The sequence below is a fragment of the Melanotaenia boesemani genome, chromosome 2 (assembly GCF_017639745.1).
Source record: "Melanotaenia boesemani isolate fMelBoe1 chromosome 2, fMelBoe1.pri, whole genome shotgun sequence".
Classification (NCBI taxonomy): Eukaryota; Metazoa; Chordata; class Actinopteri; order Atheriniformes; family Melanotaeniidae; genus Melanotaenia; species Melanotaenia boesemani.
In genome coordinates, this window is record NC_055683.1 from 25,802,102 (window position 1) to 25,829,758 (window position 27,657).

The window sequence follows — 27,657 nt, forward strand, 5'->3', positions numbered from 1 at the left end:
TTAAATGACTTCAGCAAATGATTAAATGCACAATAATATATCTTTAGAAGTTTTCAATGCATGACTGACTTTCTGTACATTTATTTCAATTGCTTTATGCTTGAATTCATTTATGTCTTTCTATTCAATACCTTTGTATCCAAAATAGCAACATCCATTAGCTTTTGCTGTGTGTTGAGCTAATGTATATTCCTTAATATCTACAGCTGAATCATGGAAATACTTTGAATTTATGCTGGTGAGCTAAACTGGCTTCAGGGAGCCTGTAGAAACATTGTTGTGAAACTCTGTAAGACAAACAGAAGAAACATCTCAGCACATCCAGAGATTCATCCACAGCTTTCTAAAAGGCCAACAATGAAATTCTAAGTCGATCTGGGAAAATAATAGGCTTAAAAAACACATGCATTTCCCACCAATTAATACAATTATGATGTGATTAAATCTATATAACATGAATTAACCACACAAAGTAATGCATAATATTCCAAGGTCAAAAAGCTATGCAGCAACAGTTATGGATAGAAATGCCCAGTAATGGGGAGCTGACTAGGGTGTGCGGTCTGTTTCTTTTCCAATCCAAACCTCAGGCTACATTCACAGCTACAGGAGGCAGGTGAGCAAAACCATAACAGAAGAGGACAACAGATGGGGTTTGTATGTAATGAAAAAGTTTGACAGTAGAGAAATAAACAAACAGAAATAATTTATACCTCGCTGGAGCTGACTCTTCACCTCTGATAATTCCAGATATGATCACATATGATATATAAAGATGAGTAGTCAACAAACACGCACAGACACATAGAACCATTTAAGACTTGCAGCACCCTGCGCCCCTCATTTCCTTGTTTACATACTCCTGAAGCTTAAACTTCTCACTGGGATCCTTCATGGACCTGTGCTTCAGCTCCCTAGAAAAAAAAAAGCAAGAGGATGTTTTGGGAATTAATTCAACCAAGTTAAATTTAGCACCTTGTAGTTCGAGAGTATTAACATCCAAGTTGGAAGAGCTGTGAAACTTTACAACACAAAAAGTGAAACCTAAATAAAGATTTATTTTATTTTTTTGGGTCCAACTTTTTTTGAGCTTGCATCACAAGGTTTTCTAATTGATCTGTAGAGTAGATTTTTTTCTAACAAGGTGACTGATGGTATATGCTGTAGTGCTTGGCTGCACCACCAGGTGGAGATTTTTTTTTCCTTCTCAGAGAGGGTGTCTTTCATGAACAGTAAAACAGCACAACTCTCTATGTCTGAATTAAAACAAGCCACCAACCTGGCTGCCATCAAGTCTATTGTGAAGAGAATGGATAATCAGTATGATTTTACAGTATTTTACAGCATCTTACAAAGCCTCTAAAGCACCGCTGGTGCTTTTAAGAAAATCCTGCTGTTACAAGTTATCTTGTACATACATGGTAATTATGTTGTATATAAAATTTATTAGCTTGTTAGACTAAATGAACATAATTTGCAAACAAGTTATAGTCCTTTTTCATATATTTATACACCAGCATTTACTTTAATGGCATGTCAAAGTTTCTGCTGTGAATAAATGTTATGTTGTGTGCATAAGATTAAAATACAGCCATTACTAATGGTACCTTTAGGAAACAATTCAACCAAACTCATGGATTTTATTGAGTCAACTATTAAATTATTATATTTAATTATTTTATAATGCAATTAACATGGTTTACACTTTATCTATTTGTCAAATGAAATAGTTGATTTGGCAGTGAACATTAAATGTGGGTTTATTAGAAAATGGTAAAAAGCCATATTAGTTTTTATTTTAAAAAAGGAATCAGTTGATTGTTAATGTGACAAGTAATCGGTTAAGTAAATTGCCAAATATGCAACTTTAATGACAAACCATGTCTTTATTGATCTTGTTTCCAACACTTGCTGAAAGAATCATACTCACTTGGCCACAGCCATGAAAGCCAGTTCCACGTTGAGACCTGACCTGGCGCTGGTCTCCATGAACGGAACCCCAAATTCCTGCAGAGTGAAAGTGATGATGGTTATTCATTCTGACACCCTCCAGGGTGCAGACATGAAATGTTAAATCATAAAAAGCTTTTACTTCTCACTGGCAAAACAGAAGAGGGTTCTGACTGTAAGTCTACAGGAGCTCTTAACAGGGCAGCAGAAGTGATAAACACGGCTACACTGGTGTCTCTGCCTTTCTTTTGTCTCAGTTTTTATCTTTACAGATTGGATATTTTTCTTACAGGTTTAAAGAAACAAAATAAAAACTTATCTGTAGATAAATGATCCTCTTTGCAATATCAATACTCTCACAAGCAAAAAAGATATGCAATAAGTGGTACAGATCACATGAAAAGAGACATTGCAACATTAACTGGTGACAAAGTGGCTTTCATTTTGAACCAGTTAAAACAAATATGGGCACTGCTTTTTGTTATGTCTAGAGCAGCTTTGCATTTTAACACACTTAAACAAAAATTGGGTCATGTTTTCTTGATTTAGTTCTTTACCTTAGCAAGTCTTTCACCATCCTCTCTCTTCACCACCCTGTCATGAGTTGCATCAGCCTAGTAAGACAAGAACATCACAAACGAGTCATCTAAAATGATCAAAATAAAAATTAATCATCTGTACATTAGTTTTTTTTATGTTCTACTGTAACAAAAATCAGTGTCTTGCCTTGTTTCCAAGCAGCATCAGCACCACATCTTGTTGGGCATACTCATTGATCTCAGTCAGCCAAGCCTGGGAAACACAAGTAAAGAAAGAATGAAAGCAGAATACATTAATATTGCATAAATACACACACACACACACACGTGCATGCACATACACGAAGCTCAACAAGACAAAAGACACAATGTGTTACATAAAGGTAAAAGGTAAAAAAGCCTCAAACCAATAAAAACCTTGTTGGGGACTTGACAAGGACAGCATGTGCATCAAATCTAATGACATGAAAAACGAACAGATGGAAAAGGAGACAAAAAATTTGCAGACAAAACACTGAGAAGAAAAAAAGCCAAGGATTAAACAAAAGTGTTTAAATACCAAGAGAGTATGTGAGGAAAAGAAATACTCTAAGAGGTACAGTAACAAACATCAGTAGGCTAATCAACACTGTCTGCTACATCCTGATCTAACTATACACAAGGGAAAGACAAAGCCTTGCAGGGGAACCAACATCTCTTCTGGCTGCATGTGCTCTGACAGCAGCTGAACCACCCCTTCCCTGTTAACGAGCAGTTAATTAGCTCTGATGTACACCTGCAAAACTTCCTGATGAAATAATATCCATCATATCAACACCATGCCTAATTGTCCCTGCAGTGACTTACTCTGCAATGGTTTTCTGACTGGCTGCTGATAAATTAGCCTTTTTATAATTCTATAGTTCTGCTCTAAAGCAAATTTCTCTCTGACAGCTTCTTTACAGTTAATTACGGTGACGGCTTGGTGTTTGATAAGGGACTGATGAGGGTCACAACTTTATAAAGGTCATATTCAATAACAAGGGATGAAACAGGCTTTATGTGTGTTTTGCCTGCACTGTAAACAGTTTTAAACAAACTGTAAATTTACAGAGAAACCTGAACTCTGTCATACTGTAAACCCAGATGCATCCTCTAAAATTAAAGTATTACATTTCAATAAGAAAGTAGTCTCCAACTGCTTTGTGTGAATGCTTGAAAGACATTTTGTAAGCTTGCTGACACATCAGAGGCTTTAACCAAATATCTAGAATGCTAGATATTTGGGACAGCTTTAAGGAGCTCCAGCTAATAAGAGCACAAGAGACCGAGAGGGGAAACAAAAACGGAAACCTAGGAAGAGTTTTACAACAAGCAAACATGGTGAAAAACATGGCAATGCAAGTTACCTGGGGTTTCTAAATGAGCTTCATTTTGAGTGTGAGTGTGCACAGTTTTCTGTTTCTTTGGGTTAGTATCAAGATCCATTTATGACCTGGCAAAAGTTGTCCAGTGCCAGCACTGATATGTTCCCAACTCCTCCAAACCCTACAAGGAATAATTTTTTAGTGTATGTTTGTGTAAGTGTGTGATAAGAGGAGACTGTATGGATGTTTCAGTGTTATGACAGGGATATTATAACCTTGCATGAGAATGAATCAGGGTGATGCAAATATCACTGAAAGATATGCTGACTTAATTGAAGTGGACATATAATCGAAGACTTAATTGAAGTGGACATATAAAAAGCTTTTGTTCTATCCTCTAAAATACCGCATCCATTCAGAAGAATTCTGATGTATATCTTTTCCTGGCATGTTTATACTCATTGGATAACTCTGCTGTTGTGTTTTATACTTTGCATTTCTCTCTTGCAGGTTGCACATACAGAGGCAGTGTATTTATGTCCACCACGGACATTAATAGAGACATGTATTTCCAACTTAGAGTAATTCCATTATCAACCCGTTCCTAGTTCACATTCATAAAGCTGTCATAAAGATGTACAGCACATGCACATATTGGTTTGTTGCATTAGCAATCTTGCAGAGATGCTTCAACCTACTTGGGATGAGTCTTGGCCATCTTGCATCTTTCATGTGCTAAAGGATGCTTATAAAGCTGAGGAAATTAAACAAATAAAATTTTGGTTTTATGATAAAATTTGCCAAAACATGTTGGATTAACTTATAACCAAGTGTTGATAGAGAGCCAAATAATGTGATTTAATCAAATCTAGTAAGGATAATGAGTCTTGTTTTATATTAAATTCAGCTAATGTATGATAGTTCTTGATAATCATTCTCCACAAGAGCCATTTTTTGTAGCAACCACTCAATATGCTGTTAACATATAGACCATTTGTCCCTAATCAATCCTGTAGCTTTCTTTAAATCAATGCTGAATTATGTTTGTGATTTGATGTGTTGTGGAGTTAATGAGGTCAGACCTGACGGTGGCTGTGGGGTTCTTCAATCAGGCAATAAGCTCCTCCTTTCTATAAAATGGCTTTCTTGTCATTTATATACCTGTTGCTATGGTTTGTTGCCAATTGTGGCTAATATTTAGACTTTTTGTGCATTTAATATAAAATCTACAAAAATTCTGGTTTAGATTGACCTTTGAGTGGTGTTATTGATTGCCCAACCCTGCAGAATCTTCCCCCAACAAACAAGGAAAAATAAAAAAATAAAAAATCCAGCTTGCCTTTCAGTGATTTTCTCCATATGCTGCAGTTACTCTTGTTGAACCATAGCTTTTAATTAGATCATTTGGCTGTAATATTGCACATCCCCTCATGCGTCATTTCACAAAAATAATCACCGATTCCAGACGATACCACTTATAACTTCAAGAGAGTTAAAGCTTTTTAATGTCTCGTAACAGAAGAGTGATATAAATGATGATTCAGCAGGCAACAAAATAGATCAATGAAGTAGTTTAGTAGATCTCAGTTTAGTGAGTGATTGAGGCTAAACAATAATATAAGAAAAGGGATAGTTGTGGCCATTATAATCACAAATTTCACATAAAAACAGTTTTCTGTTATATAAAGGAGATTTATGAGGAGCACTGAACTCAAACAATACTGTATCTCAAATGTAATGTAACATTTTGCTTTCATAAAAGGATAAAATTATTCCATTTAGTTATCATATTGAGCATAAAGCAAGGTTTCCCTACCATTATATTGTTGGGTGGGACTGTCTACTTTCAAATAATACATTTAAAAAAAGTTATGCCAAAGGTTGAGAGCTGATGAGACAAGGGATGATAACCTTGACAGGAAGACTGACGCCATAGAAGCAGAGATTTTTCAGAGGGTGCCAAAAGGCTGCAAGATGGAGAAGACAGTCGGAGTGCGAGACAGGACCAAGACCAAAGAAACTGCATCAGAGTGGAAGGCAAATTTAAAGACAGGTAGACAGCTACTGGAGGCTGTTTTGTGACACTATCAGGACAAGCTGTCACTTGTTACAGTAGGCACATTTGACGTTGCCTTGGATCTGTTCTACTTTTGTTGTCACAACAACAAAAAGACAATCCAGGTCAGCTGCTTTCACTCTCTTTACTGACAGACTTGTTTCTGAGAGCAGAAACTTTTTAAAACAGTAAATGTTGGTCAGATTAGAGACAAGAGGAGTGTAATGAGTGATAAAGTAACCCTTTGAGGGTTAATTCAGGATAAATGACCCTCAAATTAAAATATATTTTGGAAGAATATCAACCCTTTCTGACTTTAGATATAATTAAAAACAATAATAAAAACACAGTTGATGCATTTGCCAAGATGTGTTCTTGCAGCTGATGACATAAAACGGTTAACTCAAAAAAGCCAGGGACAAGTGATAACCTGCTGCTCTGAACTCGTTTGTAGTGTTGTCTGGTTTACTTTGATCCACATCATTACTGACTCATCTTGTCGCAGACGTTACATTCAAGTCTCTCTTTTGTATTTTTAGCAATATTTTGTTGTTCCTTCTTTTTCCTTCCTTCTGTCTTGCACTGATGACTACACCAAGGAATCGTTATTTCTAATTTTTAATGCCCCATCTGTGTGGCCTGAAATCAGTCTTGATGTCGAGAAGGCGTAGAATGATGCCAAATAAAAAAAATAACCCACAATAACGGCCAAATACATTAAAACTGAAGTAACAAACTAAAAGGTTTTCAAAAAATAAGAACTCAAAAGTAAAGATACTTGAAAATTTGTATTTTGTTAGCTCTAACTTCTGACCAGAAGAAGCACAGGAGAACGTAATCATGACAGAAGCTCCACCATATTGTTCTGAGATTTTTCTTAATGGGTAAGATTTTATGACCAAGAAAAAAAAAAAAAGCAACATATCCCCAAAGCGCTGTACAGTGTTTTCCAAGAACAACTGTAACATATCTCTGGGAGTCTTTTTTAAGGAAATGCATATAGGGACAAGACCATGTTTCCAGAGCTCTATAGCATCTCTATTTCAGCTGCTCTTTACATGTGCTGTGTGAGGCTTTTTTCCACAATCCATAGCAACCTTCCCAGACGTCTCTCACATTTATTTTTCAAAGGATATTTTGGCACTAATGGACTATTTGAACAACATGCAGCACAGAGCTCTAGACCAGCTGTGTTTAGCATTCAGCCTCTGTACATGGGGTGCACACTCATCTAGATGAGCTGTCCAGTATCCCCATATTTATGCTGAAAACTGCTGAAATAAAGATGCCACTGAATTTAATAATTGCCTTGTAGCATTTATTTGAACTGTTTTGTATTTTGATATTAGAATTTCTGATGCTCTCATGAATAAATGCATCTTTCTCATCTGGAGAATGTATATTTAACCATCTAGGAAACTGTTTTTAAATGACCAATTATTTTACTAGGTCCCAATATGATGAAAATTCTTACTTACAATGGGATGAGTTGTGTATTTTCATTTACTGTTAAACTCATACATGAAAATGAGACATATTTAAAAAAATTGCTTCAAGTACACATTTTTAGGCCGAGTCTTTCTATTGAGTGCTTAATATCGAACACTAGAGCTTACACAGGTGGCATCTATACATAATATACTGAGACTGTCAGTGAGAAACATCTGGTGCAGATATAGAATATAAGATTAATGTGACTCCAACGGCATGACATCAGATTCAAACTATCCAAAATTTCAATGACTGTCCTTGAACTCCCTGATGTGTTATTGTCAATAACAAACAATCCATCCTAATACTGTAAACAGAATCCATTTCAATGCTGTAAATCCCAGGTCATGCTTTAACTACAACAACAAATGAGACTAAATCTCCTCATGGAGCCTCTGAGTTATTCCTCATGCCCTAACTTTCCCTCTGTTGCACTTTTGTCAAAGAAAATTTGCAATGGGTGACAACAATATTCTTGCCAAGCTTTGATGAGAGTATTACATGGAGAGAAAAATGGTCAAGCCAACTCAGAGGAGCGCGGGGAGAAAGTAGGACTTCTCCCCTGAGAGAAGGTTTAAGCAGCTGAGCTAAACAGAGTGGCACTGTGCCTGACACACACCGGAAACAGAGATGATGTACACGCATGCATGCAGGAACAAATACGCAATCTGTAGACTTTAGCAATAGGAACAGTAAAGATCAGAAAAAAAAACATTTACACCTTAACAATGAAAAACACACAGACGTCACACACACACACACACACAAAACCCTCAGACAACACCATTGATGTCAGTGGCCTCACGGGGAAAACAAAGGCTTTGTGTTTGTAAAAGAGCAGCTGATGTGTCTGCCCAGGGTGTGAGACATGTCCTGATGACTGATGTGCTTCGTAAAGCTGCTGTCATAAAAGCCTGAGTGAGACTGAAGCTTGTAACCAAATTAATTTTGAACTGCACTTGATAACAAGTTCCCAACTTAACATTTTTCTCTTTGAAATACAAGTTCTTAGTTTTATTTATATTAAATAACCCGATGGGACATTGCACATGTGAATTTCTTTGAGAACAGTAGAGCCTAGGAAACTTTTTTGTTTAATCATCCTGTTGTCCTTCGGGGTCATTTTGACCCCAGATAAACTCCTATGTTTTCATAATTTTTATTCATTAAGTAATGGGTGTTGTTCAGTACTATGGTCTTCATTACACTTCATCCAGGTCATACTAAAGGTGTGACAAAGAACTGATTGACAATTTATACTATAAGTTTAAATTAAAGGTAAACTTGGCGGGGTCATTTTGACCCCAAAGGCACAAGGTGTAATCATTTTGGGAAGACATTAGGAAGTTATTCAAACTGTAGTTGGAAAGGCAAATATTTTAGTTAAATTAAATAATTTACTCTTGACCATCTTTCATTATCATTATTCACAATACCATTATCCATAATAATATTATTTCAAAATATGGAGAAAACCTCTATTTAAGAAAGTGAACACAGACACCAATATTTAATAGCAGGATCTTTGGAGCTTCAGGTAGCAGTGCATTAAAAAAAATGAATGATAAATATGAATAAAAACCACCTCACTGGCTCAGGAACATGTCTGAAAATCACTAAATAAACACAGTTCATTGCTGCATTTACAAATGAAAGCAAAACAATTTAGAATACAAAGAGAGATAAACCCAACAAGATTAAGAATCCTGTCTCATTTATGATGGACAGAGTTAAAATGAAGAACTTTTCTGAGGTATTTTAAATCATTTTTATTTTTATAAAATCAAGGATACCATTTACTCCAAGGCAAAGAAAAGAAGGAGTATCAGGCTGGTAATCAGAATGGTATAGTGATAAATTAAATTAGAGGATGTATTTCTTGTCTATTCAGCAAGATAATCACAAACCACATTCTGTAGGAGTCATAACAGCACAACTCTGTAGCAAAGGAGTTTGGATAGTTAACTGGCCGGCCTACAGCTCACTCATTAAAAAAATTGTGCAAATTATTGAACAAAATATGCAAAAAAGAAACTGAACTGACAAGCCTCTGAAATTATTAAGAAACGATGGGAAACATTTTGGTTTTAAAACCCTGCCCACTATTCTTGTCGTGTCCTAAATGCACCCTGTTGAAAGAAAAGGAGAGACAACACAAAGGTAATAATTTACCTCCAGCTTAAACAGTTCTCATATTTAACAGTTAAAATTTGCCTTTGAATTATTTTTAAATAAATTTCAATGTTTAAACAAATTGAACATATTTTCTGTAATGAATAATTTTCATCCATTTTCCTTGTATTAGCAGTTACCTTATCATTTTAGTCCTTTAGGAGCTGTGAGTTACAGTTACTGGATACGAAGGTGGAGCTGCTGTTACCTAAAGTTTCATGATTAAAAATATCTATCTTGTGGTCTAATATTTATGAGATCATTTAATTCTTTTCTGAAACATGACTGAAAAAACTTTAAATGAGTAAACCTTGTTAATGCCACCATGTCTTTGAGGAAGCATGACAGTTTATTGGCACTTTAAGGCGCATCCCAGGTCTACAGGGACTACTTACATATTCAAGTCTATGCATGCATTATACTCCACTCTTTACTGTGAGAAAACTATTTTTATGGACTAATAATATGCTGCATTAATGCCAAACGGTCAAATCAGGGAGTAATTGAAAATAGTTCACAACCTTACCAGGGTATATTATAACAATGACCCATTACATTTTCTACCAATTATAAATGCATGTATATGTGAATTAATAATTCAAGGTTTTCAATATATAATGCAAGATATAATTGAAGTGTGTGCAAAAAGTCAAGTGCCTGTAAAATGCATATTCATTGCAAATGGGTCTCAGAAGTGCAATGGAAAAAAGAACAAAGGTCCATAAACCAGCAATTTTGCCTCAATGGTCGATTTTGAGTAAAGTGATTTAATCTGTGTATCATCTGACCTCATGTCAGGAATTAAATACATTCACACTCTTTTTGAAACTGAACACAGACCTCTGATTATTTGATATTTCCAATTACACCAAATTCTTTTTCCACAGAGTGGGCTAGGGTCCTTTCCTGCCAATTAAGAGGAAACACTGCATTTTAGTTTTTGTAAACATTCTTTAATTCTTTCATTTAAATATTTAAGAAGAAAGAAGGAGATTCAATCCTCAGGTACAAGATGAAAATAACTATCCATACCACAGAATTTCTTTACTTCTCTAGGAAAACATTCAAACAAAAATTATATTCCAAAAGAAAGAAGAAGAAGATGTGAAGAAAAGGTCAATTAACACTTTTCAATTAAACTACTTTGTTTCTTTTGCTCCACATAAATGAAAGGAACACCAAACTCTTATAGCAACATCATCTGCTTACAACTATGGAAAATTGTATCTTAATATTTAAGATTTTAAGACTTCAATGATCAACTTTTAGGACATCGATGGTAGTGCACAAACTACTAAGCAGCATGTAAGGATGATCTCTTATTTATACAGTTTCATCTAAAGCAGAAAGCCAGTGACCCACCAGGACAGAAAACTCTCCAAAATGACAAAAAGAGTTGGTTTGTGACATAAGACAACACTATAATAAATATTTTCTGGATTTGTAGCACCTCTGGTAACGATTTGAACTATGTTTCTGTGACCATCTACTTAATTTCAATAATGACTTCTGAAACATGAGTAATAGGCAGTACTTGGTTTTAGGGGAGATCCAGTGCAGCACATTGTCAATAGTTACTGTGATAACCAGATAAAATGGTGCAGACACAGACAAGCAATGCAGACGGTGATTGAATGAATTACCTTGTGCAAACCTATTAAAAAAAAAACACAATGTAAATCCTTTCATTGCCAGACAAAATGGTGAATGTTTATGATTCCTGATGAAGTGGGGAAAAAAAATCCAGAAGCACCTGTCCACAATATTATGTGGTTAACCTTCTTCTTCTTAAGTTTATGAGCTTCTTTTTCTACTTTAACAAATTATAAATCTAAAATAATTACTTTCTGAAAACAATTCTTTTTCTTCAAACTGGTAACAGAAATAGACTTTAGGCTGTTTAATCTTGAATATTTCATAGCATGACAGCATTGTCACTACAATATTTTTGAAGTAATGGAAGTAGAAGTAGAGAACTAATAGGTTTCTGTCTCTTGAATCTGCTTTTATATAAGGCAGTATATATGCACTCAAAAGTTGAATTCTTCATAATTTGAAATAGTAGCTTTCCATGGCAGTAAAAAAGGAGATAAACACAGCCATACTTTTTGATTAGAAAATGCCTGAACAGCTTCAACCTTTGACTTGTCAACCCCCACAAAGGTAAAGAGCTGCTTTTTGCAGAGCTGCAATGAACTCAAAGGAACATAAAAGGCACTTTTCAGATGAACATGCAGAAATGATGGCGTTACATAACAACGAGCAGAGAGATGAGGCAGAGGCCATCCTTCTTTCTAAATTCAAGAGATTTGTCCAACAGTTTTGCAACATTTGAGCACCTCCAACAAACTCATCCAGAGGGGCATTGAAAGTTGTTTTGTTTCTGTTGGAATTGATTCAACTAAAGCAAAGCAACTTTAAGAACACATTCATTTGTCTTACACAATTTGTGATGCTACAGTAAGTGCCCCATCTGTTATGTGACTTTACAACTGACAAAGTAAATGAAATGTCCACAGGGAGCAGCTTCTTGAACCCTGATAGATCATTTTACCTCCAACACTTTGCCTGTGCAGAACTATGCTCCACTGGCTGCATCATATATGACTACAGTAATCCACTAACATGCTGCAGCTGATACATTAATAATGTTTAATGCAGAAGACAAATTCACAGGAAATGTCTGAGTGACAATGAAGATTAGACATATCATGCTTTTACCAACTTATAGAAATATGATGGGATAAAACAATTCTTATGTGTCCTTTTAGAACACATTACCAAACCTGTAACGAGTCACTTCTTAAATGCCAGTCTCCTCTGATTATAAATGATTGGTATTTCACTTTATATCACTGCAATATTTACTGACAGTTTCTCTCATCACCATCTGGTGCGGTGGTGGTGCCATGACATTTAACTAGCAGCTATGTGGTAGGCAGGCAGCAATTTAATTTGAAGCCAGTACATACCCTGGGGACAGACAGAGAGATGAATGTAGACAAGCAACTGCAGGTTTCATCTTCCTCAAGGCATTATATTGTGTCTCTACAGCAAATGCATGAGAAATTTCACACAATCAATCAATTAATCAATCAAATTTTATTTGTATAACCCTTTACAATAACCAAAAGGCACTCACACTGCTTTAGAACTTAATCATAAATAGTATGCAAAAACCAGTGCTTAAAAACATAAAATAATTCAAAGAACACATAGAAACGCAAATGGAAAGTGCTACAGTGCCGCAGGGCATTAAGAGCCTTACAAAAGTGCAAAAAATTGACAAAAAAAGAATGAGAAAATATACCTGTAAACAAGACTGCCTTAGTCGGAGGCTTACTGGCATGCTGGAATGCAAAGTCAAAAAAAGATGGGGAGGTGATCCGAGATGGCAGTGTCAACTATTTCTCTGAGGGAAACTGAGAGTTAGTGAGAAATGACAAGATCAAGAGTGTGCCCTTGTTCATGTGTTGGTGCACTACCAGACTGAGCAAGACCAAAGGAATCCAAAAGGCCTTTAAACTCATTAGCCAATTGGTTTGTTGCACAGCAAACGTGAATATTAAAGTCCCTGCAAATCAGTAGTTTTCAAACTATGGGATAAATTCCGAGAAAAATTCTGAGAAATCTTAAAGAAAGTCCTAATTAAATTTGGGTGGGAGATAAACTGTGGAAAACAGCACATCGCAGGCAAGATCAATCACAACCAGCTGCACTTCAAAGCTGGAATATTTAATTGCTGTTATCATTCTACATCTGAGGCACTCCTTAAATATAGCAGACAGACCGTCGCCACGACCGGTAGCTTGCAGGATGCTGAAGAATGAGCAGCCGAGGGGGAGGAACTCCGAAAAGAAGCTGTTTTCACCTGGTTTCAGCCAGGTCTCTGTCAGCAAAAGAAAATCCAGATCATAAGTTGTGAAAAAGTAATTCAAAATATATGTGAGGGATCTGGTATTAATCAGCGCCATACGAACTGAGCATTGGCCAGTCTGGTGAGAGAAGAGGCTGAAGAGCCACTGACATCTGTACTCCGTGGAGGATCCGGTCAGAAAACAGGGATCGTGACTGGAAGAAGCCAGGTAAGATTTCGGTTTGAAAAAGATTCCTTCTCGCTTTCCACATCTTCTTTGGCGACTGTTGCAAGGAAGCCAGTAAGAAAGGCGCCTTAGATGAAGGGGTATGGGTGCCAGGAAAGGAGGAGGCATCTTTGAATGAGTTCCAAATTTGCAGTTTTTCCAAAAAAGTCTAGAATATTAAGAAGAATCAGGCAATCATGCACCTGCAGCAGACACAAGAAAAGTAACAGCACGGTCAACAGACAAAAACAGCCAGCCAAACACAGGGGTGCCATCTTTCACCAACCCAAGAGGTTTGAGTTTACAACCAAAAACACAAAGACACCAAGAGCAGCAGCACAGGCATATATTGTTTGAAGATATGTGTAAGTAAGAAACATTGTTTTCTATTCAAAGAGAAATCATCCTAAACCATGTTAGAACAACAGGTCTGCACAATCAAGTTTTTCTTGTAACACTGCACAGTCATGTTTCTTTAACATGGCGTACTGCTAATTAACAGTATGTTCATCAAATTATTTTTCTTTTTTTTTTTTTATTTTTAACTTATCCTGTCCAGCATCATAGCAAAATGATAATCTGGTTGCTGTATCGTGCTGAACAAATTTGCTCTGCCAAGGGGAGGCCTATGGGTAAGGCTCCTCTTGATAATCTGATCCATTTATTTATTTACTTTTAATCACGGAATCTATGTAATCTTGCTGGACCTGACAGGAGGGGGCAGAAAAAGATGGAAAATAGCAAAAAGAGCAAAAGGGAAAGAAGAAAGGAGACAAAAAGATCACAGACAGAAGGAAAACGACCCTTCAATCCACACCATCACCAGACAACAAATCAAATTATTTTTCATAGCCAGTTGAAGTGTGCTTACTCTCAGTGCTTGGAGAGATATTCAAGTGATCACAGATCTTAAGTTAGGCTGAGAAACTGTAGCACAACATTAAACTACTACAATAGGAAGAGATGGCAGTCAGCTGTATCCTACAGACTGTGTGGGTTATTGGTATCATTGTACTGTATGGGGAGGTCTGCATAAAATCAAAGAAATGCAAGAAAATGAAAATGCCTTTAATACTGGGGAAAAATGGTAAATCAAAACATACAAACATAGTTTACTTCAGTTAGTCTCATGCTGGTTAGCATGTATAATGTTAGTGAGACATGTTTATGTTAATGAAACCTGTTCAACTTATACAGACATGATAGGATGGCTGTCAAATTGTGTGTTGATGGTGTGACGCTGTGTGGAAATAGTTAGCTTTATGAACTTTAAGCTAACTGACAGCAATGATTCACTGTGGTTTGATAGTTTCTGTGATTCCCATTCACAGCAAGTAATCCGATATCTTAATGATTGCACTGCAGGAGCTGGGCTGCTTTTTGTGGAGTAATTCAGACAAATTATTTGCAGCAGGATCTAAATGGACTTTTATAGTCTCCCTGAAGCAGCTCTTCCAACAACAAAACATTCATCACATTACAAAACTGCAACAATGATGACTTGCACTATGTGCTACTGCAAATTATGTAAACAAAAAGCTGATTCATCCATCCTGAGAGACTCATCTTGCACATACAGTAGTTCAGGAAAAATGAATTGCTTTGCCAGAGACTGTCATGCCTTAAATGTTTAAGCTAGTCTCACTAAAATGATGGATAGATTTAATGACATTAAGCTTTGCTTTCCTAATTGTGTCCTTGTAGAAGAGAACGTGACACACTATAGAGAAGAGATAGTAGAGGGTGTAAAAGGAACAAGTATTTGCCCCTTTAATTTATCCCCTACCTTTTGAGTGGCATTCATCACCATTAGTGTTCATTAAAATGAGTTAGTGCTTGTTAGGCAGCGGCGTGCCAGCAGGCTTCCGCAGCTTGCAGCCAATATTTTCCTTCCAGTTACAGTGACTGGATGAGAGCAGGGTAGAAGGTTGTGGAAGAGGAAAGGCTGAGCAGATGAGGAAGGAAACGTCAGTCTGTGCTTTTCAAGAAGACATCTAATTTGTGGCAGACTAAAAACTGCTTCTAACAGCTTTCCTCACTGGCACATGGTATACTGTATTGTCTTCTGTGACAAAGCCACACTAGAGATCAGAAATTACTTCATATATAGTATGAGTACACTTGACAGCGGCTCTTAATTAGCCACTGATGCAACACATTTGCAACACAAAAACAACAGACGTTAGTCCAACTACAAAACTGTAAAGTTGCAAACATGCAAGTATTCTCCCATAGGTTATTCCTGTGGGCCTGTTAGGTTAAAGCAACATAGGTTTAGCGATGGCATTATCAGTATGTCATTGCTCCACTTGGTTTGCTTCAGACTAATATGTAGGATTTATTAAAAGGAAATTATGTAAAAGTATTCTGAGTTCCAGTTTGTATTAATTAATTAGTAAGACCATTTACAGCCATAACTAACTTTTAAAAAGCATAGAGAAGAAATGGCCTAACAGTAGACTAAGCTGGGGTTTCCAGACTGAACAAAATTTTAGTGTGAAACTGTGGGTCTGAAGCTACATCAGCCTACCACAGAAAGAAAATAGACTGTGCCAGGTTGCTGACTCTCCTGTATCACTCTCTAAATATTCACTCTACACAACCGTTTTTCTTTTTTTTTAACTTTGTGCTAAAACTTTTGTTCAGCTTTTTGTTCAGCTCTAGACTTGAGAAGAATCTTTCATGCTTCAGAGATCACTTAGAACATACACACACATCAGATTTCTCAAACCTAGACTGGTAACATACAGCCTTTTCTTGCTTTAACAAGCCCTTTGGCACCATGAAAGAGCAGTTTTCAGCTTGGTGCCAATTAAAGCAGTTAAAAAGGTCTGTCTTTGAGTTGAACACTTACTATATAATGGGAAACAGTAGGTACGATCATACAAGCTTCAACAACTTTTGTCCCTTTGACAGCAAACACAGTGCTCTGAAGGACAGTAATAGAGGAGATGGAGGGTTATGAAAACATGCAATTTTACAGCCCTAACTGCTAATTAGTGGATATATAAAAGGTGCTGAACTGTGTCCTTTAAAAATTTTAAAATAAACTTTTTTGCTTCTGTTTTGAAGATCTAGAAACACTGTTGCTTTTTTCCTTTCCATTGCAGCAGACATTTAAATATATAATATATAATTATATATATATATATATAATTGATTTGGAGGCAAATTATTTTTTCAGGAAGGGAGGAGCACACTCAGATTCTTTCCACATACTGTATTTCTTCATATCTTCTCTCCATGTGTGGAAAGCATATCCTTCACAGCAGTCATAGAAACATAAAAGCCTTATCAGATAATGCAACTGGTCAACCAGCAGTATTAGGCAATGTCTCCTACGTTGTTAGTTTTTTAACGTTTTATGAAACTTCCTCTCCCTACCTACCTGTAAAGATAAAGAGTAAAAATGGTAGCACTGATCCCACAGAACTCAACCAATAAATCACAGTCCACATAATACTGTACCTTTGTGTGATTACAGATTACATGCCTGCACATATACAAAAAAATCCAACTGTAGGAGTGCATATTGCAGACAGCAACTTACTGTTGCACAATGAGCCTTTGCAGTTCAACCATAAATTTCTGCAGGCTAACTCCTTGTCTCTTCACTCTGACTACTAAAAATAAAAGTTATTGCTTGTTGATTTGAGCTTTTTGTGGACACAGAAAGAACTACAATATATGTAGGACTAACTGAACATTTCAAAAAGCTACATCTCAGTAGCACACATAGTTAAAGCAATTAGGAGAATATGTTCGATCAACGAATAATAAATTGTAATTGATTTGCAAACGTACAAATGAAGCTACAGCATGTTCTGTACACTGAGTCGATCTGGGTTAATCGATAATAAAAACCAGTAATGAATGATTGTTTTGCATGAGTTCTCATGTGATTTTAATCAGTGTCATTTTTCATTTTGTAATCTGTTTTCAGTACTCTTGCTGTCAGAATGCATAAAGCATGAACATTTAACAGTCTGCACCAACAGGCCGACCAGGCGCCACAGTGGTCAGCACAGTCTACACTGGGAGCTTTCTGTTGGGAGGTAGAATGTTCTCACTATAATGGGTTCCTGCCACACAGAGATTGGGAATTTTAAATAAGACAGCCTTTACGGAATGAATTCACAAAAATGGATTTGCTGGTCTCAAAACTCAAGTTGGTTTCTGGGTACTTCTGTGTGGCTGCCCACTGAAACATAACAGCTCATAAAAGACTAATCTTCCCACAGGGATCACAAAACAGAACATAACTAAATTGCTTAATAAAAGCCCTCCTTCACTGATAATCAAGCTAGGAATTCTAAATAAACAGACAAAATAAAAGGTCAGATTAGAGCCCGACACTTCCAATAACACAAATCACACTGGCAATCTCTGCATTTCAACAATATAAAGTGGGTCATCCATGCAGCTTCTTGTACACTAGATGTGTCACACATCCTTTTGTGAATTCTCTTGTGAACATTTGGGGTGATAATTTAATTTATCATGTCATGTAAACATTTGTTCATGTCAAACCTTGAAGGAGAGCGATAGGCGGATAGATCCAGTGCAAAACCATTCAGTCTCTTAAGAGCTTTGTTACGACCCAATATAGGGGTATGATTGGGCGTAACAAAAGATGACGCTGGGGACAGATGATAAAAGGTAAAATACAACCATTTTATTAAAACCCGTGAACGATGAGTGAAAACCTGTAACAAAAAAGTACACAAAATGAATGAGTGTTGGGGTTAGCGGACCTGCTGAAAGAAATATACCAGAACCTATACCAAAAACCACCAAAAACCAAAAACCAAATGACTGTACAAAGACTCAGTGAAGCTAAAACCAAAGAGCAGCAGATCCATAAACTAAAGTGACGGAAGTCACAACCAAAACCAAACACTAATCTAGCCCAACACTGTAACTAAACACAAAGCACCCACTGTGGCAGAACTACTAAAGGTGTAGCCAAAGCTTAAACAAAACTGGGTGTAGAACGGTGAATCCAACTTAAACAGAACCATGACTAAGTCCTCCCACAGGACAACACAAAATGGTCTGCAACCAAACAGATCACCCATACAAAGCACAGTGAGCACCCAGTAGGCTTTGCTACCTAAAAATTCCACCACAACTCGGAATGAGGTCACCTGTGCTAACCAGCCACATTCCTACAACACACACACGGTGACTAAGCGAGGGGAAGCAGCCTGTGCCAATCCAACTTCCCCCCCCCCCCCGTGACTGGCTTCGGCTGCAGCCTTTTCAGTCTCAGCCTCTAACAAGCTGCAGCCTGATTGGTCCATAGTGAAGCCATTTAGAGGGGCGGGGACGGAGGTGTGCCGGCTCCTGCCACTTCAAACAGAGCCTCCAGAACTGGCAATCAGCAGCAAAATGAGCCACAGCTGCCAGCAATAAGCGGTGGCCGTAACAAGCTTCAAAGAGGAAGGAATAACAACCAACCTGTATGTTGTCAAAGGATGACTTGTTGGTGACGTCGTAGAGCAGAAGAAGAGCTGAAGGAAACAAAGAAAAGTTTCAATATCAGACATTTTGATAAAAAGAGTTCTCAGCAAATGTTTAATTTGATGTTTGATCTTGATGCCTCAACCCCATACAAGAAATACAACCAGAAGGCAGTTATTTATTTTAAACAATGACACAAGGCAGCAGTTTAGAGGATGGAAACATAAAATGAAACATTATTAGACTAGGCTAATAGACACAATAAAAAAAGTCTCAACGTTCATAAAACTTAACTCAGATTTAACAGTTAAACTGAGGTTGGAAAATGGAAGTTAGAAATGCTGCAGAGACAAAAAAAAGTAGAAGTCCTCGCAGCACTAGAGGGAGACCAGAGGCAGCAATGGAGAGCAAAATAAGAACAGGGAACAGGTTTCAACTGGTAAAACACTAATGAGGAGGTTATAAAACAAGTATATTTATGTTAATTAGTCTCCGTTAAATGCAAACAAGGCATTTGCCAAAAAAAGAACAGAACACTTAGAGTCAACAGTTGATTGCAGGACCATTTGTGAGGAGTTTATTATGAAATGTCATTACTTTTCAGGTTTTTATGCAATAATAATTTTTTCCAGCTAATATACACAATATTTTTTTTATAAAGCTAATGCACCAGAAGTTTTACAGCAGATGAATAATAATCAGGATAATCCTTTTCCCCTGGATTTTATCAGTTGATTCAACCCTCACATCGCTGGCTCGGCCTCAAATGGCTGGTTTAAAATAAAGAAAAGAACAAAACCATAAAAGCTATAATGAAAAGAAGAGGTTACAAAGTGTGCATTTTAATCTAACAACCAACCATCTACTGAATGTTAACAGAGCAGAGCAGCACAGATCCCAATGTCCTTCGGCAGGGTGCCATCCATCAATCCGGGACAACAAAAATGAATGCTTGTGAAAGATATGACAGGAAACTTGGGAGCATAGTGTGGGAACATAAACAATGTTCAAAAAGTTTTTTTTGTTATCCAGCACACACAGAATGATGTGTTGTTAAGCTAAAATGTTTTGCTGCTTTGAAACAGTCTGTAATTTCCATTTCTGTGGTTTGTTTATTCTTCATCTTTTATCTTTTTATATCACTGTGTTGCTTGTAAATGTGTTCTTGTGCTTTATCAAAGTGCACATACAGTATATATCAATCCAAGATATATATAATGCCTTTAAATAGAGGAAACAAGCAGAAGGTGAAAGCAAATAATTACTCATTTTTACATGGCAATGAAAAAACATAAAATAAATACAAAAACAACCTTATGAGTGTCTACACACTCTCCCACAAAGCAGATACACTTCTACCAGGCTAAATGTCTTATTTTCAATTCTAGAGCCTCTCTTCTCCCTCAGTCCTCCTACATTCATCTTTCTGCAGCCACACTTTGAGTCTGCATTTCTGCTTCTGTCCAAAAACATGGGATGGCTGTAAAATTGGACTCCATTTATTTTTCTTCACCTTGCTTCATGGAGGAGTGCATATAATTGCACGTTTGTTTAAATGGTTCATAAAAATCTGTTTGTGCTTCAATTTGTTTCTTGTCTTCTACAATAATTTCATGGCCAGACATAAACCACAAGAACAGCCATAGCTGTGTTCCTGAACAGAATATACTCAGCATGCTCTCATAGCTACTTGTGTTTTAGTTCTAAAGAATGCATTCAAAGAAAATTTTGTTCACATGAAAATTCCTTGAGGCATCTTTACATATTTGGCTCTATTTTCCTTTAATGAAACCAAAATAAAAATAGCCCTCTACCACATAAATCGGTTGAGAGTTTAACTACAATTGAAGAGATTGTCTTGCTTAAGGTCTTTCAGATTAAAAAAAAAAAATTATATATATATAAAAGACTGTGCAAGTATCGTTTGCAAAAGACACAATTTACTTTCAAAGCTTTTGGTAAAAGCTCTGTCAGTAAGTGATATTGACATTTAATTGTGCAACCCTGAAAACTTGAACGTCTGTAACTGAGTGCCTTTGTACAAAACACCGAAAAGCTGTCTGACACTGTGCTGCTGAAACAAGAATTTGTTCAGATTAAACTAAGTCCCAGTCAGATTCACAGTCAGTAACATTTAAAGGCTTCAGTATCTACAGCAAGTGTAGAAAAAAACTTATTTAAGTTGCACAGAAAAGTCTTTAAAGGAGCTTTGCATTAATCTTTTAAAGCTCAATAATAAACTTGAGTATTCAGATTCCAACCTGCACATTTCTTTTTTCATTAATGCCTGTGGAAATTACAATTTTTTATCACTTCAGCTCATAGAAGAGACAGGAAAGAGAAGGTCAACATTAAAGAACATTTGACTTAGTTATGTGGACATGTATGATATGTTTTACACCAGTAACAGTGGAGTAATTGAAAATCCTGACAGAAAGATGTGTGAAACTGCATTTCAAAGCTTTGTGACGTTCCCAGGCAAAGTCCCTGAAACTACTGAAAGTCCTCAAGGGTCTCCTTCTTACATGAGACAGAAACAATCCATGTGAAATACATCGGCTGTAGTTAGGCGGACTGACGCCAAACCATGACAAGGATAATGAGGACAACACACAGACACAGATCAGGTATTTTCACATAAGCAGGTATGTATGTAGTTTAAGCCTGCTTAAGTTGTACAAACTTCAAGAATCCCTGCTGCCCAGACAGTCGAAGAAATGAAGTGATGCCTCCTCCATACATAAAAGAGCTCAATGTTACAAGCACATACTGGAACACTGGTTAACTATCAAGTACTCAACAAAAAGAGCAGAGTCACTATTTAACTTTCCTGGAGACAAGCAGGTTATGCTTAAAAGGCTGCATTGTTAATTAAATCTTCCAGTTTATATCAGTAGTTTCTCATACCAACATGTTTTAAAGTAAATATTTGATTACCTGACATTATTTTTCCATAAGAATGATGTGATGATATGGTGAACAAAGACAGAACTGTAATTATACTTTCCATTGCACCTGGATGTTGGCCACAAGAAATCAGACCACAACATAGTACTTTCCCTTATTTCCCATGGAGAGAGTTTCACGCTCTGATTGAAGCTATTCCCAGAAGCACTTCCGACTTGATTACCAGCAGTAGAGTTACCAGTAAGAGCTTTCTAAATGAACTTGCATAGCCAACAGTGACATCAGAATGGATGAAAGGGAGATGTACAGACATGTGGACTTGAAAAGAGACAGAAGGGCATGCTCATAATGACTGATTACAGATCATCAAGAAGTCCCTGAATCCCGAATGAGTTGTCCTTCTATCTTTGGAGAAGAGTTATAAAACCTGAGTGCTTGACAAATACAGCAGTGTGGAAGAAAAACATTCTCATTTAAACCTTGGTGCAAACACATCTGTGAGATATAACCATCATAAAAATTTGCTTTGATAACAACGTAACAGCTTTGAAAATGCCATCAACTTTATGCAGATGGGAAAAAAGTCCTTGGACTAAAAATGGTACATAAGATGACACTGCACCAAGGCCACAGTCTGCACAATATTGCACACATGTCTTGGTCACATGTTATTAATTGTTGCTGCATATATTAATGTATTTTTGACATGTGAGGGTCTCACCATGGGCATCACGATAGTAGGCATGAGTGACACTGCGGAAGCGCTCCTGTCCAGCGGTGTCCCAGATCTGATGATAAGGAGAAAAACAAATATGGTCAGCAGTTTCAGTTTTTTAAGGTCCTCCTCTGCAAAAAAAGTTTAATAATCAAACAACATCATGGGCAAAAATCATTCATTAACACAGCAATTAAGAAGTTCTGCTTTGAAATATAATTTCTCCAGCTCATGCAATACCACATACAATTAAATAACAGGCAAAAATGCATTAAAAAAAATTAAAATCAGATAAAAATGCAGTTTATAGGTTATTATGCTGTTATTTTACTTGTCCAATCAATTTGTGCTGTACGTGGCCCCTGAACTAAAATGAGTTTAATACCACTGACAGAGACTGTTTGGAGCAACCAACACCATCTAATCCTGAATGCTTACTGGGAGGGCCTCTAAGAAGTTGTAGGAGAACCTAGCACAAGCTGGGAGAAGCAAGTCAGTGTGTTTTCTTCTGGTTGCGAAAATGTCAGTTGTGACATGGTCTGTTTGTGACTGACAGCATAAAGTCAGTTTCTGTAAGCTCTCATATATTTGCAAACATTGCTGATCAAGACATAAGTTAATTGACCTTATTTCAAGACATCCTGTATCCCATTAAAAATACCAGTGAGAACACTGGTTTGCAGTTTGAAATGCAACAGTTGGATTTTGCTGCTAAACTAATTATATAATGTGACTCTGGGAGACACTGCAAGTATGATCAGGTGGTATGTCCAATAAGTGTTTTCTCTCAAGATGCTGGGGCAGATAGACCTTTTATTACCAGGTGGGTTTGCTACTAAACCTATTATGAAGACTGACGGTATCCAAACGATTTATCTGGGAGAGACTGTGAGTATGTGAGGGCATATTTTCTCCATGTCCCTGTATAACTCATGCTGCTGGAGAAAATGTTCTGAGCAGCTCTGCCAGCAGCCAAGTGTAAACTGTTTGAATTTCCAGGCTGTCAGTCGTTTCTCGGGGAAAACAAAATGTGTCTGTGGTACATGGCTCAAAAACCTATTGCCTGTGTTTTTTTTTTCTTTTTTTTTTGAGAAAGGCAGTTGCACACTGTCTCTGACTTCCCACGCAGCTGAGAGACACATGGCTGTAACTGCGAGCAGCCCCCAGGTTGGTGGCTGTCTGGCCGACTGTTTCTGTTTCTTGGGCTGAAAGTGGATGGTGATTGGTAATGACAGTTAGAAGCCCTGATCATTACCTTATTAGTGTTTGTTTATACCAAACTAACCCACCATAGTGAGTCTTGCACAGCTGAAGGAGAAACTTGGAGGAAAAATTGAGAGGCTGAACCGTGGGTGACGCTTATTAGCATACTCATAGATCTCCCACTCAGTGAATAGGGAAGGAGATGGAAAGTCATACCCTGTACAATTCTGAGGCCATAAGTTTATTTTTAAAACGGTAAAATTATGCCAAAACACTTGAAGTAATGCAAGTATCAGTCATACAAATGACTTTACCCTGATGAGCTAAGACAACCCTGAAATAACAGTTTTGGCTTTTAACTGAGCACTGGAGAACACAAAAAATGAATTAATGTATTTTTATGAACACATCCTGCAGACATGACGCAGCACCAGCATTAAATAGTAGTCTCATTTTTGTCCACCAAAAGAAAACTGTTGAAATATTCTCTTTGACTTCAGGTCTGGTTTGACCTCTGAGGAAAATATCTGTCTCTAATATTTACATCTTTTGCCAAACTGATCTGTGTACTGTTTATAGCTCGGGTGGTAAGATACAGAACTTTGCTGGAAACAGGATTAAAATCATACTTTACATGTAAAAATACACGGGAATTTCACTTAAAAAATATGTGTTTTTTATTGCAGGTATAAGATTTTCACAATTAAAGAGGAAACCAAATTGACAAACATGTTTTCAGTACTAATCACAAAAGTAACCACAACACATGCTTCATAAAATGCTGAAATAAGAGCTGCAGAACTTTTTTTTTTTTTAGATTATATCTTTCATGCTTTCATTTCAAGACAATAGATATCTTTAACTTAATTTGATAAAAGATTGATATTTAGAAACTCATATGCTCATAAAACATAACCGCAAACTCTACATTCATATGAGTAAATCAGTCTAACACTTCAACCCCAGTCTGGATTCTAGTAAATAAAAGCATGCAAACCAAGCAGCACTGCTCAGCTGGCTACAGCTGTGGTCACATTATGTTCTCCATTCAGAGCAGATATGTGCAGACTGACAGTACCCCACACTTGGTGTTATCCTTAATTATCTTTCAGTATTTTTTTTAGGAATCCAAAAGGCACATCTCTCATCAGTTCCCATAACCTTTCTTTTTAGATGATAAATTCAAGTACTTACCTGCAGCTTCACCTTGACTCCGTCAATGTTCAGGACTTTGTTCTGGAAATAAAAGCAAGAAATGAGGATGAGTGACAGTGCCTAAATTTAAACTTGTCTCCCATCTAGCAAACTCATTTTCAGTGTGTGGAAGAAACAACTTGAGGTGTGTGTGTTTTTGTGGTCAGGCATCTGCCTGAACAGCCTCTCATTTCTCTCATCTACCTGGGACACTTTCCTCTCTACTCTCCATCAATATTACATGTCTCCCGTTCACGCGGGCCCCGTTTGATGAGGCTTCGCCTCTTTCCTCTGGAGGATTAACCCCCTCTGCTCTGCTCACCTCCCTCTGTCTCTCCTAGGGAGATCTTCTGATCTTCGCTTCTGTTTGCTCCACCTAACTGCACAACCAAGCTCAGACAAATGGATGCACACTTTCAGTTCTGAGGATGATGAACGAAACTTCCTGCTATCAGATTTACTTCAATCAGTGATGAGCTTTGGGTCAAAATAATATAACTGCTTTCTATAAGAATAAAGACAGAAGCGACCTAGACTTTACCAGTTTTCATCATTAGCTAACAAGTTGCAAGATATCTCAAAAAAGGGAAGAAAACAACAAACTTAAGTACAACAATGAATTAATATAAAATGACTAAAAAAGGTAAATCAATAAATTGGGTACTTTGTGTGTTTTGATCATCCACACTTGTTTCACCGTCTCTATTTTCCTTGAGCTTATAAGTGTTATTGAAAAGAAGAGATGTTCTTCTCTGTCCCAGTGTGCTGATGTAGATAGCATCGCCTGCTGCCAAGCAACACACAGAAGATTCCTCCTACCTTTATCCCCAACCCCCTGGGATATTCCTGAGAGCTGCAACTGACCTTCTAATTCCCTGATCCCTGAGGAAAGACAGAAGATATTCAGCCTGGACAAAATGCTGTTCATCCTCCAGCAGAGCACTTAGACATAGATATGGTCTTTGTTGATGTGTTCAGCTCATCTACCTCCCTAAGAGCCAAAAAGGGAGAAATACTATACATATTCATGTGTAGAAACTTGAGCTGCAAGCAAGTTTATAAGTGTGGTTTGATTGGAATCAGAGTCTCAAAAGACTACCTCCTTGTTGTTGTTGCTACTAAAAACAACCCATGATGTGCTTAGAGGCTTCATGAATATTTAGTGACCCAGATAAAGTCCTGTAGAACCACCACGGTACTATTACAGTAGGATTTTGGGTGATTAGTCTAGTTTGATTGCTCTGATAATGATGCTGAATACCTAAATATAGCAACACAGACCTCATGATCACTGAAAGGGTGGATTAAGTAGGATAAAATGCATGTATCTCAGCAGCTTATATGAGCCAGTCTACTTTGGTGGGATGAAAAATTAAGGTGTTGCAGATTAAAGAGTGCCAATCTACCAACACTTTCTCCTCTTTATGTTCAAGTCCTTTCATCTTACAGGCTGACACAGCTTTCTGCTCTGTGTAGTTACATTCTGCTGAGAAGAAACACCACTTTTAGGTCTTTTACATTCCCTGAGCTACAACAAACCCCCTCCACACAGAAGACATCTTCAAATACAAACTGCTCTACTTACCAGCCACATGCTGGATGTTAGTTTTTTAATAACCTAATGCCCAGAAAAAAGGTACATGACTGAAAATGTACACTCAAAACAGAATCACTCCAACAGCACTTCACAGGGATCATAAATTACAAATGTATGAGGAGCGTTCAGAAGGGTCTGTGAAGTGTGAGCCAATAAAACATTAATGACCGAAGCGTGAGGCAACTAACAGACGTGTGACGTCCACAGAAAGCTCATAGATGAGGCAAATTAATAGCTTCAATGACAGTCGTGTAAAAGAGGTTATGTGGGGCAGTTCCTCAATGTGTTACTTTCTGGTCTGACAGCTTACTGGTGCATGCAGCCAACATGCAACTCAGAAATCAATGCACAGGGGCAATAAGTTAAAGAACAGAGGGCAGAGATATACACTGCATCAACACCCAGTTCCCAGCTGTCAAATCATGCACACACAGACATAAGTCTACACACACAAATACAGAAACATCCAGCTCCCACACATTTCCAGTCTGCTCCAGAGTGACACTTTTACTTTCTGGTTATTAAAGTTGTTAGCTTGTACATCAATCTCAAGTCAGGAATAAAACTTAAAGATGCACCTTTCATTTGCTAGAACCAGATAATAGGTTCTTGCTCATAAAATGTCAATTCGACGCCAAGGGATTGAATCAGCCGAAAAGCACTGCTGCAAAGGATCTGTCAGACCAGTAGCTGTAGCTGTTTAGTTTACAGTTTGCATCAGTGATATTTATGAACATTTGTAGCGCTTGCATATTACTGTAGCAGTTGGATACAACTTGGTATACACAGAGTATTTTATGTACAATTTTCAGCTCAATAACATAGAAAATTCTGTGCATGTTGGATTTAACCCATTTCCAAGTCATATATAGCTTGTGATTACCTGCCTACAACAAACTGAGCCAGCAAGATTGCCTAGCAGTGTCAAGCAGTCAAGCAGCA

At 37.2% G+C, this 27,657-nt stretch overlaps 1 protein-coding gene across 1 annotated transcript in view; it reads right to left on the reverse strand.

The window, feature by feature from the left end:
• Window positions 1-189: 189 nt before the first annotated feature.
• The window catches only part of LOC121632080 (ras-related protein Rab-26-like), a 45,114-nt gene continuing 17,646 nt past the window's right edge, over window positions 190-27,657 (reverse strand). Inside the window, exons 3-9 of the mRNA XM_041973256.1 lie at window positions 25,119-25,160; window positions 22,728-22,794; window positions 19,097-19,149; window positions 2,677-2,742; window positions 2,508-2,564; window positions 1,931-2,007; window positions 190-914 (exon numbers count right to left, since the gene is read on the reverse strand). Of these exons, the coding sequence (XP_041829190.1) occupies window positions 815-914; window positions 1,931-2,007; window positions 2,508-2,564; window positions 2,677-2,742; window positions 19,097-19,149; window positions 22,728-22,794; window positions 25,119-25,160 (462 nt within the window). The 3' untranslated portion in view covers window positions 190-814. The remainder of the gene's footprint in view (window positions 915-1,930; window positions 2,008-2,507; window positions 2,565-2,676; window positions 2,743-19,096; window positions 19,150-22,727; window positions 22,795-25,118; window positions 25,161-27,657) is intronic.